The 18791-nt window shown below is 37.9% G+C and overlaps 2 protein-coding genes across 5 annotated transcripts; one reads left to right on the top strand and one right to left on the bottom strand.

Moving 5' to 3' along the window:
* Positions 1-188: 188 nt before the first annotated feature.
* On the bottom strand, positions 189-13431 carry LOC107778074 (regulator of telomere elongation helicase 1 homolog). Of its 4 annotated transcripts, none has more exons than XM_016598257.2 (23): positions 13179-13431; positions 12182-12438; positions 11826-11974; positions 11558-11639; positions 11337-11484; positions 11060-11216; positions 10561-10737; positions 9909-10036; positions 9728-9773; positions 9448-9589; positions 9201-9355; positions 9001-9092; positions 8802-8909; positions 8654-8722; positions 5618-5704; positions 5149-5208; positions 4926-5041; positions 4444-4501; positions 4250-4355; positions 2697-2761; positions 2013-2606; positions 1096-1241; positions 189-1011 (listed from the first exon to the last, which is right to left on the bottom strand). In XM_016598257.2, the coding sequence occupies exons 1-23, from the start codon at positions 13278-13280 to the stop codon at positions 930-932; spliced, it is 3126 nt and encodes a 1041-aa protein (XP_016453743.1). In that variant the 5' UTR covers positions 13281-13431; the 3' UTR covers positions 189-929. The 4 variants fall into 4 exon arrangements, with proteins under 4 accessions (XP_016453743.1, XP_075112477.1, XP_016453744.1 ...); XM_075256376.1 differs by having other exon boundaries at positions 9001-9068; positions 13179-13409; XM_016598258.2 differs by having other exon boundaries at positions 9448-9547; positions 13179-13409.
* A 2604-nt stretch (positions 13432-16035) lies between these two features.
* Positions 16036-18392, top strand: LOC142182269 (uncharacterized). Its single transcript, XM_075256437.1, has 4 exons — positions 16036-16582; positions 16669-16877; positions 17925-17998; positions 18296-18392. Exons 1-4 carry the CDS (start codon positions 16036-16038, stop codon positions 18390-18392), a joined length of 927 nt encoding a protein of 308 aa, XP_075112538.1.
* The last annotated feature ends 399 nt before the right edge of the window (positions 18393-18791 follow it).

Below are 18791 nucleotides of genomic sequence, written 5' to 3'. Positions count from 1 at the left end.
TTTATGGAGTATAATTTATCGAAAACAAGCCAACCGCTCTCGGATATTCATTTGCTTGAACTGCAATAAATCTCAAATCGTATAATATCTAAAAAAATATTAACATAATCCCATAAAATTTCAAATGAATGTCAAGACAAACGAATCAGCAAAAACCACACGGGATACTAAACCATGCAATACACAATTAAGACCATAAAATGGAAACTATTAACATAAAGATTCACATCGATCAAAAGGAACATGTGGGCAACTTCACGAGAACATTGTGAAAGGTGGAAATGGCAGTTGTCCATGCACTTTCCAAAAATATAGTCCAGTGCCGCAAATACGAAAAGAAAAGGGGGAATATGAGTCTTTGAAAGGTTGAAATTCCCCGTCGAAAAAAGGGACGGGTCAAATAAATAAATAAGTTGCCACTTACAAGGCCACTTGGCCTCTACACAAATTACACGCCTCTTGAGGATTAAGTGGCCTCCAAACCAGGTGCCTATGGAGGGTACACCAGTTCGCAATTTTTTCATTCGGAAACTTATATTACATGGAAAGGACAATGAGAATCCAACCCATACAAATTGTGTGGAACACTCTCATCAATACCACTAAACTATAAGCCTTGTTGCTCAATTCGTGATGTTAACTCCCAACAACTACAGGGCAACCCACATTAAGATTCTGTACACTGCTTGAACCACACTGTCAAAGGCCCAGCGGACCATGACAAAGCTCCCCTGAGATAAATGGCAGGGGAGGTGGCGTTTTCCTTGTAGTATGGTATCATAAAGCCCTTCACAAGCATAGCTTCTCTTTTTTCCTTTGCCTAATCGGCAGCATGAACATACTGTTCACTGACTGACTTTGTGGCTGTGTGCATGCCTAGGCGCAGCAAGGATTTTTCTCAATGAAGACTTAGACTTAAGTAGGATGACTCATAAGCCAGCTACTTCATGATTTCTTTTTAAATATTGATCATACAAAGAATGGTACTTCGCAGGAACATAATCCTTGAATCTGCAATATAACCAACAACTAGATTGAAATGAAGATGCTTGCTCAATTAACGGATCAGAGAATAGTTAACTGTACAGATCATACCTGTGAAGGAGGGGTATTCTATCAGGGAGAGAAAATAATCTGGCAATGGATTGAAGAACTTGGCCTATCTTCATTGCTTTAGACTTGAGCGACTTCATATACCCCACGAATTCATGGTATTCTGTATCAGTAAGCTTTTCTCGGACCTGCACAGGAAATCACGATGGAAACTCTCAACTAATAACCCCAAATTTTGGGTTATAGATTTAGATGTCTTTGCCAGTAGCAAAAGATAAATTTAAGCAGACAGTGACAATGTCAAGCCAATGCAATGCCATATAAAGTGGAAATGTATTATATTACTTCTGCTCCAAAATTTTGTCAACTCGGTTCTTTAGCAAGTCACACTTGTGGACTCACCAGTAGTAAGTCATTACTTAATGTAACAGAATTTCAGGTTACCTGTGAAACCAGAAACTGAAAAAAAAAAAAAGTTTAACTGGTCAAGATGTAGAGATAAACAATAGTTAAGCACCATGATTTTATACCTTTTCCTATATCAATCAGCAAATTGTTTTCAGAAGAGAATCAACAGAACAGTAAAGGCGACACCATAGATTAAATAACTTCGGGATTTATGTAATATACAAATGCAATTTTTAGTTGCTCACCATCAGTGACACTAAATTGAGATAGACCAAAATACACAGAAATGGCACAACTGCGGCTAAAGCAGGTAAGACAAACTATGTCCTAGCATGCTAGTAAAAGATACATAAGAGGTTGATAAGGCAAGAATAAAGTTCCAGCACCTACAACAACAACAAACCCAGTATAACCCCATAGGTGGGGTTTGAGGAGGGTAGTGTGTACGCAGACCTTACCGCTACCTGGAGAGGTAGAGAGGTTGTTTCCGATAGACCCTCTGCTCAAGAAGAAGAAAAAGCTGAAGAAGAAAGAAGAGTTCCAGCACCTACCTGAACAAGAAAAGCTGATCCTTTCTTCTCCTCATTATTGCAAGGCACAGAGGTATCAATGCCATCTTCATTTTGCAGGTCAACTAAACCTGCAGTCTTTCGTGATGTCATCTCATTTTCAAGCAGGTCTGTTCTATCTAATTTAGTGTTTTGTGTACTTCGTTCCTCAGAGTACTGTGACTTCTTATTCTTCAATATATAGCTAGAGCCACTTTCTGACAGCAGGTGATGGGCAACTGAGGAACGGCCCGGACTATCATGAGACTTCCGAGAATGATCTCTTTGACAATCAGGTCCTGTTAATGTTAGCCGAGGCCTCTTCAGAGAACAAGGTGCAATAACATCTTCTGGTCGTTCATCAGACAATTCATGTTTCGTCAAGTCAATTATTTTCTGCTTGCTAATTAGCATTTCTTTTCGTCCAGGGACCAACAAATTACTTGCATGTTTTATGGCCAGATTCTTAACTAGCTTATCAGACCTAAGAGATGACTTATTAGCAGGAAGTATGTCTTCCAGACTGCCAAGGCTGTTGCCTTGCTTAACTGAAGAAGATAATTGATTAGTAGAACAAGGAAAATCCACTGATGAGTCCTAAGAACACAATCAAGTGAAGAAAGGAATCAGAAAATGTGCATTACTGTTGTATTGACTTCAAAAGAAGCAGACACTGTATTAGCTTACCAGAGAGGTAAAAAGCTTTTCAAAGTGAAGTTGAGGTTGAGAGCTTCCTATTCTCTTTACTATTTCTGCAAGAGAGAATAGATAATATATATTGAAGAATAACCAGAATCAATAGGTAACAACAATGGCAATCATATTTGATAACAATTACAAATTTAATTACCTCAGGGAGGGCTGTTTTATTTGACTCAACTAATGAAAGAAGGACGCAGAGATACACATAGTTTAACTAAATCACTGAGTATAGCATTTTAATAACATGAAAAAGAAAAGAACAGGTTGTTGTTGTTGTAAAGCAACAACAACAATAACCTATAGACTACAAAGTTGGTATAAGCACCAAGTTATGTGTCATCTATGAGCTTGAACAGATTTAAACGAAGTTCCAGTTGAGGGTTGAGGTGCGTTCAGTCAACTTAAACAGAGTGAATAACCAAAAAAAGATGACTTACGCAATCATTGTTAATTTGCAGTCTTTTATAAGTTACACCAAAAGTTAGGCATTAAATTTAAACAAAACTCGTTTACGAAGCTTGTCCAAAAGATTCCATCAATTGACTTAGCACATCAAAGATATTGTGTATCCAAAACAAACATACATCATCCAATATACTCAATTATACATGAAATGAGAAATCAACCGTCAATTAAGAAGGCAACACATATTTGACAGTAATATCAGAAATTTTTATAAACTCTACTAGGGAGCTGGCATTAGGTAACAACCAAACTAAACCAAATTTTGGTATTAGGTTTGTTCCCAAAAAAAAAAACATGAGTGCAAATGCGAGTCGTGAGCTAACTACCTATTATAAACGCAAGCTAAAGAGCATATCATCAAATTAATGATAAGAGATAAAATAGATTAAATTCGCTGTGTACACTTTGTCCCAAGAAACTATTATGTGAATAGGCTCATTCATCAGTTCTTTCAGAATGAAGTTTTACTAGAGACAATCAGGTCATGGAACTTTGGCTCTTCTGGAACACAACTCAGGTGGTGTATGCATAGCACACATAGTAGAAGGATAAAATAGGGATCAATTACAGGCTTACTCGTGCACAAAGTGCTCCCCGCAGTTGCCGCTTGGGGGAGAGAATGCTAGAGAAGAGATTATTAAGCGCGTGCACACATTCCCATTGATTAGCTTACTTTTTCAGTTGAACCAAACAAAATATCAGGGTTTTTTCTTCAATGCTCAAACCAAACCAAAAACCGACAAACCAGACTGAACTGCTAATTTGAGTTCAGATTCTTTTTGGGTTTCAACCAAATGCTATAACCCAATACTATGAATAAACACGCCAAAATATCTGAACCATAATTAAACAGAAAAATCAAACCAGTTGTGAGAGCAACCTTTGATCTAAAGAGATCTATCTGAATAAATCCTCAAGTATTGTTAACCTAGTACTGTTCGCAAAGAATACAACCATGTATCATCAAGTGAGCTAGAATGTTCAGGGAAAATGGCATCAGTAGCTACAAGCAAGAGAGTGCAACAATAAGCCAAAACAGGGTAATGTGGTTTTCTTTAACTAGTGATACTTACCCTTGTCATCTGATTGCATCAATTCTAGTTTTGTAGGGCCACGAATTCTTCCATCACGAAAAAAGCGAGTCAATGAAAAAACTACTTCCCCAAATTTGGAATGACACTGGACAGTCAAAAGAGAAGCAGACACTCTTTAGAAAAAATAAAATAAAAACAAAAATAGAGCAAAATACCAATTCACACAAATCAACCTTGATATGGGGTTGTATCCAACGTGATACTTGTGACTGCCGGTTGGAGTATGTGAATCTGCTCAAGATAAAGGAGAAGTTAAAGATATATGCTTCAAGAATTGATAGGTCGCTCTATGCAACAAGCAGAATGATGACCAAATGACGCACAGTAACAACTCTAATTCCGCAAATATGATGTAGGTGACTCACCTATCACTAACTTCCTATTTGTTGAACTGATATAGCTGACTCATGGCAATGCTTTTAATTCCAACAGTATGAAAGTGTACGTGGGTGTATATACATATATTCGTTATCAGAATGTGCTTAAGCAATCACAACCAAGTCCTTCAAATATCCTATCCTGAATCACAGCTTTGACTAAGTTGTAAGCATGTGATATTTCATTACAGCTTATAGCAGCATTCTGGTCAAATGTATAAGGGCAAAGGAGCCAATATATGACAGCAATTTGGTGAAAAATTCAAACTCATAATGACCTTTCATCACAAAAAATTATTGCTCCAAAATCATGTCTATGACGAATGACACGACCCACAGCCTGATTTACAGCCCTTGATGCTTGTTGAGTATACCAGTCTTCTCCTGTTAGGACCTGTCACATCACTTTTTAGTTTGAACACACTCAGCCCTTGGGGAAAGGTGGGTACAACAGGAAACATGCCCATAATTAACTAAACAACTCTTCAATTTGACCTGTACCTTAGATCCAGTTGATTGCAAGTTCATCTGTTGATCCAGGAATTCACGTTTCAAACGAACCTGATTCGGACATAAGATGCACAATGTTTCATTTAATATTTGTATGAACAGACAACAACGTGGAGGTGACAACTGACTAAGTTCAACACATTTTTTTATCAGACAAGTGCAACACATTTTTCTCCTAAGGAAATTAGAGCCTCAGATCAAAGTTTTCAGATGAACCGAAGATCAAATTACTCCATCCCCTGGGTTGCTTTCATATATTAAGACAAACAAAATGACCACAAACCAAATAATATCAGGAAGGAAGCTAAATTAAAAACATTAGTTGTTGAAGATGATATGTTTGGATGCAAAGTGACTGAAGATGTAAGTTTTTTATCTAAAAAAGAACTAGAAGACACTTGAATCAGGGAACAATTCCGACGAGAAAATTGACACAATGGCAGTAAGTATGTTCACAGACCTTAGGATCAGTCCTTGTGGCAAAGGGGATGCCAGTGATCAAAACAGCTCTACCAGCATGGTCGGCAAAATCCAGTCCCTCACTCACCTATTGTACCAAACAACCATTAATGAGGAAACATGGTCAAAGGGTGCCATTTATAACATCATCATCAATTATCTAGGATAACCTGAATGTATACCATTATATAAGAGCTTGGGAACATATATGTATTAATGTTTTACATTTCAACCTTTAAAAAAATTTGGTTGTTCCTCTAATACATTTGACACATCTTTTATGAGATAACCAAGTTGTCTGCTTCATTGTATGTAATAGCAAATAACTTAAAACGACCCAGAGAAATCTCACTAGTGGGGTTTGGGTTGGGTAGTGTGTATGCGGACCTTACCCCTACCCCGAGGGGGTAGAGAGGCTGTTTCCGAAGAACCTCGGCTCAAGAAGACGAAAAGATGATGAAAAGAGGTAATATATCAGTACCATCAAACTATAGGAAAAAAACAGCATCACAAGAACCAGAAAATAGATGAAAAGCAAAACAATAACCAGTAGATAAAGCCCAGTACTAAGAGAAACGAAAGAGTGGTGTGAACTCAAAATTAACCACTAGCAGTCTAAGACTAAATACTAACAGACTAGCCTCACTCTGGACCGCCGTAGAATTATGCACAACTACCCCTAACCTACAACCTTAAAGCTCGACCTCCACAACTTTCTGTCTAGGTCCATGTCCTCGGTAATCTGAAGTCGCGCCATGTCATGTCTGATCACCTCTCCCAATACTTTTTAGGCCGCCCTCTACCTCTCTTCGTACCCACCAAAGCCAGCCGCTCACACCTCCTTACCGAGGCATCTGGGCTTCTCCTCTGAATGTGTCCGAATCATCTGAGTCGTGCTTCCCGCAACTTGTCATCCATGGGGCCACACCTACTTTCTCCTGAATATTTTCATTCCTAATCTTATTCATCTTAGTGTGCCCGCACATCCACCTCAACATCCTCATTTCTGCTACTTTCATCTTTTGGGTATGTAAGTTCTTAACTGGCCAACACTCAGCCCCATACAACATGGCCGGCCTGACCACCACTCTATAGAACTTACCTTTGAGTATCGGTGGCACTTTCTTGTCACACAGAACTCCAGACGCTAACCTCCGCTTCATCCATCCCACCCCTATACGGTGTATAACATCCTCGTCGATCTCCTCATCCCCATGTATAACCGACCCAAGATACTTGAAACTGCCCCTCTTGGGGATGACCTGTGATTCAAGCCTCACGTCCAATCCCGCTTCCGACGGCTCGGCGCTGAACTTGCACTCTAGGTATTCCGTCTTAGTCCTGCTCAACTTGAAACCTTTGGACTCAAGGGCTTGTCTCTAAACCTCCAGCCTCTCGTTGACTCTGCCTCGCTACTTATCAACCAGAATTATGTCGTCAGCAAATAACATACACCATGGCACCTCCCCTTGGATATGGTGTGTCAGTGCATCCATCACCAAGGCAAATAGGAATGGGCTGAGCGCCAACCCTTGGTGCAACCCCATAACAACCGGAAAATGCTCCGAGTTACCTCCTACTGTCCTAACCCGAGTCTTAGCTCCATCATACATATCCTTAATCACCCTAATGTAAGCAATTGGCACACCTTTTGCCTTCAAGCATCTCCATAGAACCTCTCTAGGAACCTTGTCATACGCTTTCTCCAGATCAATAAACACCATGTGCAGGTCTTCTTCCTATTCTGTACTATTCCACCAACCTCCTAATAAGGTGGATAGCTTCCGTGGTAGAACGCCCTGGCATGAACCCGAACTGGTTTTCTGAAATAGGCATCGTCCTCCTCACCCTCACTTCTACCCCCCTCTCCCAAACTTTCACGATATGACTCAGTAATTTGATACCCCTATAGTTGTTACAGCTCTGGATATCACCTTTGTTCTTGTACAGCGGAACCACCGTGCTCCACCTCCACTTCATTGTATGTAATAGCAAATAACTTAAATTTATAAGTTCAATGAGTAACGTCCTTTTCTTCACTAGGAAGTCTCCACAACTAAGTTAGATATTTTCTCAATGTATAAATGTGATAAGTTTGTTAAAACAGTGTGCATAAGGAAATAAGAAATGTGGTCATCTAAGCTTTCCCACTTCCAAAAATTTTTGGAAGAAAAAAAACATAGGTTTTCCCTAGTAAGCAGAAATAATACAACTTACCTTACAGATAAATGTCTCTAAGAAAAGCAGCAGTCATCCAGTGAAGTGCTATGGTTGTCAAATTAGCATACTTTGGCAAATTCGCTTTCTTTCGTTTTTTAATGACTGACACATAAGTTAGCTTGCCCAATCCCAATTGTGCTAAGAGGTTTGAAACTCGAAGGAGTATGGGCCCACACCCTCTACCCTGTCCCACTTAAATACCAGGCTTTAAGTCAATGGCAGCATTCAAAGTCGTAATGTGCGGCCTAATCCACACTTCATGTGTTGCATCCTCACCGCTGAACCAAAGCCCTGGGGCCATATTCGCTCAAAATATTTGTGGTGGAAAATGTAATATTCAATTTAAACAAGCCATGAAACACCTCCATAAGCAAGTTCCTAAGTATCCTTTAGTTCTCTGTATCTACATCACATACTAATTAACCCAGCATAAAGTTTGTCATAAAGCCATCAGACCCAGATTGAACATCAAACTTAAGCAACAATATACAGGTACAAGCTCAAACAGCTTTGATAGAAACTTGAGGTACGAAGTCACAGTCATTTCCTGAACCCCTCCAAGAATCATAATAGCATATTGCCACAACAATCATCTTTAGGATCCAAGCAGCAGCATAGGATGGCTGGATAGAATATTGATTCAACACTGGCAAAATTATCCATCAGGTCAAAGTGCTACTAGTTAAACTATGTTGAGGACTTCCAGAAGCATCTCTTACCCACAAATAAAATGAGCTTGCAATTAAAAGCTCAAAACTCAACAGCTATAAATTCTGCTATCAAAAACTATGAAAAAAAATTTAAAGCAGAAACCTACTTTTCCCCGACAGACTGCAAAAAACACAGCCCCAGATGCTGATTTGTCCTTCAACTTGGTCATATAGTCCTGTCCAAGCCCAAAATTTCTGAGTCAGACATAAACACAGAATGGATAAAAGGTAAGTTACAAAAATTATATGGCATACTTCAATTGCTGTTGGAAAAAGAGAAGATTGTCTTGGTTCAACGACAGGCAGCTTGTATTTGCATATCCTTTCCCATATTGTGCTCGAATCCATTGAGTTTGAATGCCCCTGACAATTTTCATAGTGCAACATTAGGCTCAGAGAAATCAATGCCAAGCGGATGTCTGTTTTCATATGTTCAAAACTTCAAGATCCTTACCGAAGTTTTCCAGGAGCCAATGCATTGCTCCAACAGGTAATATGAAGGAAAAAATACAAGAAGTCCATCTGGTACAACACGAGCAAAATTGACTGAAGCATAAAATCAGAAAAGAATAACGTCCATCAGAAACATTATCTGGAAATATCATCAGTATTTCGCAGTTATGCATACACCACGCAGCATCACATTCTTCATACCAATGGCATTCCCAAGCTCTTGCTTGTATTCAATAGAATCACGAGTCCTATATGATGAGTTGAATGTATAACCAGAAGGACCCATGGGTACAACACCAGCCCATATCTGATTGTCTGATATAACATGAGGGTTCTCTAAACGAACTGGAAAATCTCTACAAGCAGCAGAAAGGAAAAGAGATTGGAAATCAGAATTCATGCCAGAACAAAATGTAAGTAAAAACATTTTTGGATAAATTGGACTCACAACTTCAATTCCTCAGCAAATGAATCCATCGGAGATAATGTGCCAGAAGTCAAAATGATAGATCCAACACCTAATTTGGAGAACTGCTCCATTGCAATACCTGGATTGAAACACCACCAGCTCAGTGTTCTAGATGCCTTTCCTGCAGTACAAAATCAATTAAAATTATGGATGGGGAAGGAAGAGGGTTAGTGGTTAAGAAAACAAAAAACTATGGAGTACACAAGTATCCCAAGAACTGATGTTATTTTTGCACTAAGCCAACGGTAAATTTGACTACCTTTAAGGGAATCTATGCCACCTCCTTGAACTTCCTGAACATGAACCTGATAAGACGTGAAAAAGCTTCAATCAGACAACCTACTGAGAATCAGAATTTAGTACAATCGCGTAAGTCCCCAACAAATCATTTTTCAACCTGCCAACCAAAGAAAAAAGGGACACATAATCTCTTAACTTACACGATAGTATTGGGCATGAGGGTTTCCATCATTCCTGAAAATCATTTGTAGAATGTCACCCATGCTTTCCAATCTACAGACCGTGCTTTTTGACTTGTTTGTTTTTCCATCCTCGGTAGTGTTTGCATCTGATTAGAGGAGCAAGAATACAGTGATTTCAAATGGAGAAGCATCATACAAGCTACAAAAACTATAAAACACGATATCACTCCTGGCTACAAAAGCTAGAAACAAACCCAAATTTTTTCTGCCCCACTTCATTTCATGGAACACATTTTTTTTAATTAAAAAAAAAGGTAAACGAGTGAATTCCATCACACAAAAAGGGGTTAAACCTTGGTAAACAGAAATGTACATTAGCTTCTGACACAATTCAAATTTGGCACATCATAAACGTTAAGCGCATGTTCCAAAAAAAATAAAACTAAGATAACAATACATGTTTTCCCTATGAAACCAACTTCATGACCAAATTTTAACTCTAGTTTAACAATTTTCGACCACTAAACCTATAATGAATGAATCGAAAGCTAAATTATTAGTCTTCATGCCAAGTTAAACAGCGATGCAAACAAACCTTTCACTCCAAACTCCAAAGTAGATCTGATACATGGTAAACTACATTCATAGGGTCAAGGCAGTAAGAACTCACCTTCTTCAAGAAGTACAGTTGCTTCCTCAATTATATCAATGAGCATGTTGGCAGTTTTCTGTGTGATATTTAGATCAGCAAGAAACTCATAAATGTATGGCCCAGGCTTCGTGAAACCCAACTCTTTTGAATCAATGGACACTTCAGCAATTTTTTTCTCAAGCTTCAAAAGAAGTGCTGCATGAGATGCACACTGTTAAAGAGTAAGTGACACCCATATACTATTACTACCTCAGATACAAAGGAGTTAAACAAGTGAATTTAGTATAAAATGACCGAGAGGAACAAACACAACAAAATTGAAGTAACGAGCAACTTGATTGAACTCTAATGAGAAATGTCTCTTAAATTGCAATAATCACTTACAGACGTCTTGAACAATTAAAGGCAATGCACTATAAGCTCAATACCCATGAATAGAACTTTATCAAAAAATACCCACGAATAAAAACATGTCTAATTGAACTATCAAAATTTTATTCAAAAATTAGCGATTTACCTCTGAGAATAGCGAAGTTATCTGGATTACATGATTTGTCACTTGAGTTCTCCCTCCTTGCTATCGAAAGGTCTATACAACTTTTAGCTTCAGAAATGCAAGCTGTCAGAAGGCCAGAAGAAAGGTCAAAAGAGGCTGCATCAGCACACAAGCTTTCCTGGTCAAAATGGAAAACCATCAAATAAATTAGAATTGAATCTTTAATTACAATAGAAGCATGACACAAGGGTGAACATTCTAAGAAAATACTGGCATGACAACTGAAGGTGCAATTTACCAAGTTATGAGCTTCATCAAATATAAGTATACTGTTTGTCCACTGAATGTTCAAAGATTTTCTGTATCCGCGATCAATAAGATAATTGTAAGGTGCAAATAATATGTCCACAGTCTTGTGAAGTTCTCGTGATACATAATACGGGCACCTATAAAGAAAACAAAAGTGAGTCCACATCATACTATCAGCATTCAATGGCAAGACTTACAAGAAAAACCTACGGGCCACTGCTTCTTCCTATGTTGACCAAATCCTCTATGTCAATAGGCTCCTCTCCTAGACTAGGATTAGTCTTCATGAACTCTGTACATAATAAAAGCATTAACAGTCATAATTCACCAAGCATAGTAAATAACAAAAAAAAAGTTACTTATAAGTTTAGATACACAATCACCTTTTATATTATTGTATTAGATCCAAAGTATACTATCATTTGTCCAGCTCAATTATGAAGAATTTGAGTGCAAGTTACTAAATGTGCTAATGTACCTGCAACGCGAGAAAAATGGCCACAATAACGCTTTTTGCGCTTTTTGCAAAGTGCATGGCAGGCATTTGTCTGTGTTTTTCCACGCAGCAGACTCACTTCTTCATGAATGCACAGTTGTTCCCGAGATCCTAAGACTACCATTTTTGGCCTATACATCACATTATATTGACAGAATCAGATACCTTATAGCATATGCAGATCTAAAGTATTGCAAATAAGTAACCCTTTTAAGAACATGCTAACCACTGAACTAGGACATTTTGAAAGATTCAGTATTATGCTAACATAGTTGGTCAACAGTAAAACATAGTGCTAAAGCCACCTGTTCAATAATGCACTCACAATCTAACTCTACCTGTAATTGGTCCTCTTTAACTCTTTCACCACTTGTCGAATTTGGCTGTGTGTGCGTGATGCATATACAATATTCGGTAATGTTGAGGATTCAGATTGAGAAGACTCATCTGACTGCTGGCTACTGGCAATACGGTCTCTTATTCCACTCTTCCGGACTGAGAAACCCCCCAAACTCTTCCTCCAAGCCAATGTGGCACAAAGAAGACACAGGGTCTTTCCAGTCCCGGTTGGGCTCTCAAGCAATGCATTACATCTCTGCCACATCACAAGCATTCATTCAGTAAAACAACAAGCTTTGAAGACTACAGGGGGGAAATGGGAATACAGACATGGAACACACTTCATGTTTACTAAGGTAATTTCAATTCTAGAAATATATTTTGTCTCTAGCACCTGGGATGTTGCTTCTACTCTTCACGAAAAATGTAGTCGCACAGCTGCTTACTGTGAACATACCAAATTGATGTTACCACAAAGTGGCGAAGCCATAGTTAAGGAAGGGGGTTCAATTGAATCCTCTTCGTTAGAAAATAGTACTGCACAAAAGCTGTGGTGGCAAAGATAGCTCAAAAATTGTTTTAGGTCGCAGATTCTAATTTTTTGAATCCCCTTGTAAAAATTCCTGGCTCCGCCACTGGGCCGACTATGTGCGATCAAGAAGCTACAACAATGAGGGTGATGTTCCTTATTCACATCAACAGAAGCCCCATTGAAACAATGATCAAGGATCTAATGTCATATGGTGACTAGTCGAAACATTAACTCACAAAATACCGGGTCAAGAATCAAAATTCAGCACAAAAAAAGAAACTTTTTTCACATTCCATCCAAAATAAAGTCTAGGTGTTTAGTTGATTGTTAACTTCAGCAACTAATTTCCAAGATATCAGCTGAATATGGTATATATTAAGGATGAATCAAAAATTCAACTTAGCATTGGGAATAACGATACCCAAAATTTATAAAAACAATGAATGATTAAGGGAGACATATACATTTTGAAGGGACTGAATGACTTTTTCCATGTACGTGATCTGGCAATCGTAAGCCTCGTAAGGGAAATCGACATCGATACCCCTAATCTTGTATGTCGGCATTTTCTCGAACGAGCTGAATGCGAGGATTCGCTTCGACGGAAGAGTCTTTCGCTTCTGATAAACCCTAGGACTGTATCACATTGCAATTCCTGCGATGTTTTCCCGCCATATTCTTGCATCTTTTGGGAACAATACGGTGTCGTTCTGATATGTTGAAACGTTAGGATGTTTCCCTTGACCTTTTATTGTCAGCTTACTTACGTGGCAATGGACACGCTAATATAATGGCCAAAATTTTACGTGAAATATCGAAAAAGAATGACAATAAAATAGTTTCCAATATTTGGATAGATTTAAAATAAATATAATTGTAATCAATTTTAATCTTTTAAATTTATCAAAGCTAAGCATTTTTAGTCTTCTTCAAATATTTAATAAACTTTTTACGTATCTGTGTCAAGCACAATTCATTGAGTCTGATCTTGTCCAATCCCGACACACATCATAACCCATTAGATGGCATGCCCGATCAAATTTTGATTGTTTATTATTGAGAGTGAATAAATATGAGCATACAGATGCTTGTCCCTTCCAAGTGTCGTGGTTTTCTAAATTTAATAGATAATAAGTTATTTTTATATGTACCTTCTAATGTGAATCTCCAAATTGCACCTAACTTCAAATCGCACCCTACTATGGATTATGGACTATAAAATCTAGTCTACGGCTTTTGAAACTTTCTCTCTCTAGAATGTGAGCTCTCCTCTCAGGCAACTGATATGGCGAGGAAAGCAAAATCTGGAGCAGGAAGGAGTACAGTACAGCTCAATACAACTAGAAGAGACCTAAACAGAGTGCCACAGTCATCGGAAACGAGAAAATTTAGGAATGTCAATGCAATTCAAGGCATAGCACCACTGAATCTAGAGAGAACACTGGTGTCAACATCAACAATGGTGGAGAACACGCCGATAACGAAATCCTGAGCAGAGCAGATGGAGGAGGAGGTAAGTGATTCGGAATCTAGTGGGAAACACAGCCATGCAAAAAAAAACACCAAAAATGGAGGAAAAATGGAGTAGAATTATAGGGAAAGGGAAAAATACTAAAGGATATAATCTAACTGGGAAGGGAGGGGAACAAAAGAAAGGGAATGTGAAAATCACAATGAATGATATTAAGGATGAGATAATATACTGGAAATCAGCTGATATTTGCTATGTTTTAGGATCAAATCTTCCACAAACAATTATGTAAGGATACTTTAAACGAGTATGGGGATCACTGGAAATTGACAAAATCACTCAGGTGAATCGTGGTGTTTTCATAGTAAGGTTTCACTCATTCGAGAATAAATAGAAGGTGGTGGAAGAAGTGATTAGAATGTTTGATAAAAAGCCAATGGTGGTTAAACCATGAAGATCGGACGTCAAATTTAGCAAACAGGTGGTTGATAAAATTCCTGTGTGGATTCGATTAATGAATTTGGACATTAAGTACTTGGGGGAAAATGCTCTAACAAAAATAGTAGGGCTGATAGGCAACCCATTGAAAGCAGATAAAGCAACTATGCAAAAACAATTATTACAATTTGCAAGGATTTTGGTAGAGGTTGAACCAGATTAGAATTACCAAGACATAGTCATGTTTGAAAATGAATGTGGAGCAATTATAGAGCATGAGGTAAGATATGAATGGAAGTCAATCTATTGTACAGCATGTGGCAATTTTGGGCATGCCATTAGTAAATGTAGGAAGCAATTAAGGCGGGACAAGGAAGGGGAGATAAGCACCAAAGGAATGGAGAACAATAATCAAATAGATCATATGGGGAAACCAGAGAAACAATAGCAATTGGAAGCAAGGGACAATAATCCAGTTGAGAAGAATACTGAGAAGCAGCATGAAATGCAGAAGAAGGAAACAGTGGCAGGCAACAACAATAAGGAACAGGAAACATGTCATGTGATGCAAGGCAAGAAAACATGGAGAAGTAGAGGAAGTAATCAGAACAATTATGCGGCTGTTACACAAGAGAGTAATAGGAACAATGGAAACAAAGAAGGTGAGGAGCAGTCAAAGGAAAGACCAAGAGAAAATCCAAAAGCTAGTAGCAAAATAGGGCAGGTTGGGGGCCTCAACACCACATCCCTAATGGATAAAATTAATTTTTGGAATACCAGGAGCCTAAACAGAACAACCAAACAGAAGGAAGTCAACTTATTCCTTCAAAGGCAGCAGGTTGGACTGTTTGGGCTCTTGGAAACAAAGATTAAGAAAGCTAAGGCTAACAAAGTTGCTCTTAATCATTGCACATGTCAGTCCTATACTACTAATCACTTAAATCATAATGTAGTGAGGGTATGGATACTGTGGAGGCCCCAAATCTTCACTATGCAGGTGAAAATGGTAACAGAACAACTAATTCACAATATAATAACTCATAGCGGCATTGGAAAGAAGATGAATATTATAATGATTTATGGATTTAATGATCATGCATTAAGAAGTGAGCTATGGAGAGATAGATATAAGAAGGATAGTTGACCAAGTTATAGGGGCATGGGTAATAATGAGAGACTTTAACTCTATACTCAATCAAGAGGATACAGTAGGAAGTAAGATGACATATACAAAAATAAAAGAGTTTAAAGAATGTGTGAAATACTGTAGTTTGCAAGAATTGAAATAATCAGGATGATTCTATACTTGGAGTAATAAATAGGTAGGACACGACAAAGTACTTAGCAGAATAGATAGGGTATTCACCAATAATGACTTGGTGAATAAACTGCCAGCTGCTAAAGTACACTATATGGCAGCAGGGGAGTATGATCATAGTCCTGCAATTATCCAATGGGAAGTGACAAGAGCACCTAAAATGAAGCTATTCAGGTACTATAACATGTGGAGTATGGATAAATCCTTCATGATCAAAGTGGAGGGGAACTGGAGACAACAAATACAAGGGACAAAAATGTTTAAAGTGGTTGGAAAGTTGAATAGACTAAAGAAAGTGTTAATCCAGTTAAACGAGGATAGATTTGCAGAAGTGGAGAAAAAAGAAGATGACAACAAGAAGGAACTGATGGAATACCAGGAGAAAATACAAAAGGAGCCCAGAAATGAAAGAATAGGCAACGAGGAGAAGAAACTGACTAAGAAGTATATATACTGGAAAGAGGCAAAAACAAAGTATTTGCAGCAAAGGAGTAAGGTTCAATGGCTCAAGTATGAAGACGTGAATACAAGTTATTTCCACTCGGTGATCAAGGCAAAGAGAGCAACAACCAGAATTTTCACCAAAACATTCATGGGGAAACAATCCAAACAACAAATGCAGTATCTGATGCTTTTGAGGAGTTCTATATAAATCTTCCGGGCACTGATAAATAGGATAGAGACCGTGTGATAAGTGGTATAGTGAAAGAATGAACAATTATTTCAGAAGAGCAAAGAAGTCAACTGACTAAAGGATTTACACATAAGGATGTCAAAGAGGCACTGTTGGACATAGATGGGACAAAGGCACTAGGACCAGACGGGTATGGAAGCCGATTCTTTAAAGATAGCTGGATTATTGTAGGAGAGGCTATCACTGGTGCAATATTGGAATTCTTCCAATCAGGGAGAATGCTCAAAGCTATAAACAGTACAGTAATAACTCTCATACCTAAGTCTTCTCGTGCAACAACAGTGGGGGGACTATAGGCCCATAACATGTTGCAATGTGGTATACAAGATAATTTTTAAGATGTTATATAATAAATTGAAGCTGGTACTACTAGATATCATTTCACATAATCAAAGTGCATTTGTGGCAGATAGGACAATAGTGCAAAATATATTGATATGTTAAGACATGGTCAGACTATACAACAGGAAGAATACTACAAAAAGCTGTTTGATAAAGGTGGATTTGAAGAAAGCATATGACTCTATTGAATGGAAGTTTGTGGAGGAAATGTTGCATGCACTAAATTTCCCTAGTAGGTTTATATGGTGGATCATGGCATGCATAACCACAACCAATTATAGAATCAATTTGAATGGATGATGTTATGGCAGCATAAAAAGGAAGAGAGAGGACTAAGACAAGGGGACCCAATTTCACCCCTATTATTTGTGATTTGTATAGAATACTTTACAAGATTAATGGGGCATATAGCTAAACAGAAAGAATTCAGCTATCATACCAAATGTAAGGGATTTAATCTGACACATTTATGCATTGTGAATGACATGATACTATTTAGAAAAGGAGAGTATGCTTCTGTACTGCTCATGCTAAGGGGTCATAAGTCCTTCTCAAATACATTAGGAATTACATTGAATGCAAATAAATCAAATATTTTTTGTGCAAACATGAATGGAAGGGATATTGAAGATATATGTGAGTTGACAGGTTACAAAAGAGGTAAATTACCATTCAAATATCTAGGAGTACATGTCCCCCAAAGAAAATGAATGTAGTAGATTGTGAAATATTAATAGACAAGATTCTAATAAGAATAAAAGGATGGGGGTCGAGAAATTTGTCCTATGCAAAGAGAACTCAATTGGTGAATACTGTGTTGCTGCACTTATACACTTATAGGGCATCTATATTCATCATTCGAAAAAAGGTGATGAAAGCAATTGTAGTTATATGTAGGAATTACTTATGGGATGGGAAAGTTATTACCAACAACCCTCCTTTGGTAGCATGGGATACAGTATGTAGACCAAAAGAAGTGGGGGAAGGAATGTTTGGCATGGAATGAAGCAGCGGTGACAAAGTATGTGTAGAATACTGAGCAAGAAAGTGGTCTCTATAGGTCAAATGGGTAAACCACATTTATATAAAGGAGAAATATTGATGGCAATATAAGCTACCACAAGACTGTGCATGGTACTGGAAGAAGATTTGTGACATAAAAACAATCTTTGCAACTGGATTTGAACAAGGATGAAAGGGACAAAAGAAGCAGTACATAGTGAGTGATGGGTACAAATGGAGAAGAGGAATAACACTTAAGTGGCCATATGCTAGATAGATCTAGAACATATTAAATGTGCAAAATATTGCTTTATAGGTTGGTTGATCATGAGACAAAGACTGCTTATCAGGGATCGATTGCACAGGATAGAAGTGAGCCAGGAGAAAACATGTCTATTGTGTGGAATGCATGATGAAAAGTTCAACATTTGTATTTTGATTACCATTTTTCCAGAAGAAGTATTGAAGAACTTGGCAGATGGCTGGGAATAAAAATTAGCCAACCAGACCAGCAAAACATTTGGCGAAAGATAGGAATATGTATATAAGGAAGAATCTGCGGGGGATTTGTGACTTCAATCATTACAACAATTATGTGTGGAATATGGCAAGCAAGAAATGAAGCTCTATGAAATCAAGTTGTGCCAATTCCAACAAAGATGTGAAAGAATATCAAAGAGTGCAGCTGATAGTTGCTAATAGGAAGAATAGAAAAGAAAAGGAATGGATGAATCTTTTGTATAGATAGTATACTATAGAGCAGACCTACCTAGTAGGTATGCAAAATGGAGAATATAATTAGTGATAAGATA

Source organism: Nicotiana tabacum, chromosome 6 (genome assembly GCF_000715075.1).
Source record: "Nicotiana tabacum cultivar K326 chromosome 6, ASM71507v2, whole genome shotgun sequence".
Lineage (NCBI taxonomy): Eukaryota > Viridiplantae > Streptophyta > Magnoliopsida > Solanales > Solanaceae > Nicotiana > Nicotiana tabacum.
This window is presented reverse-complemented; position numbering and strand designations above follow the sequence as displayed.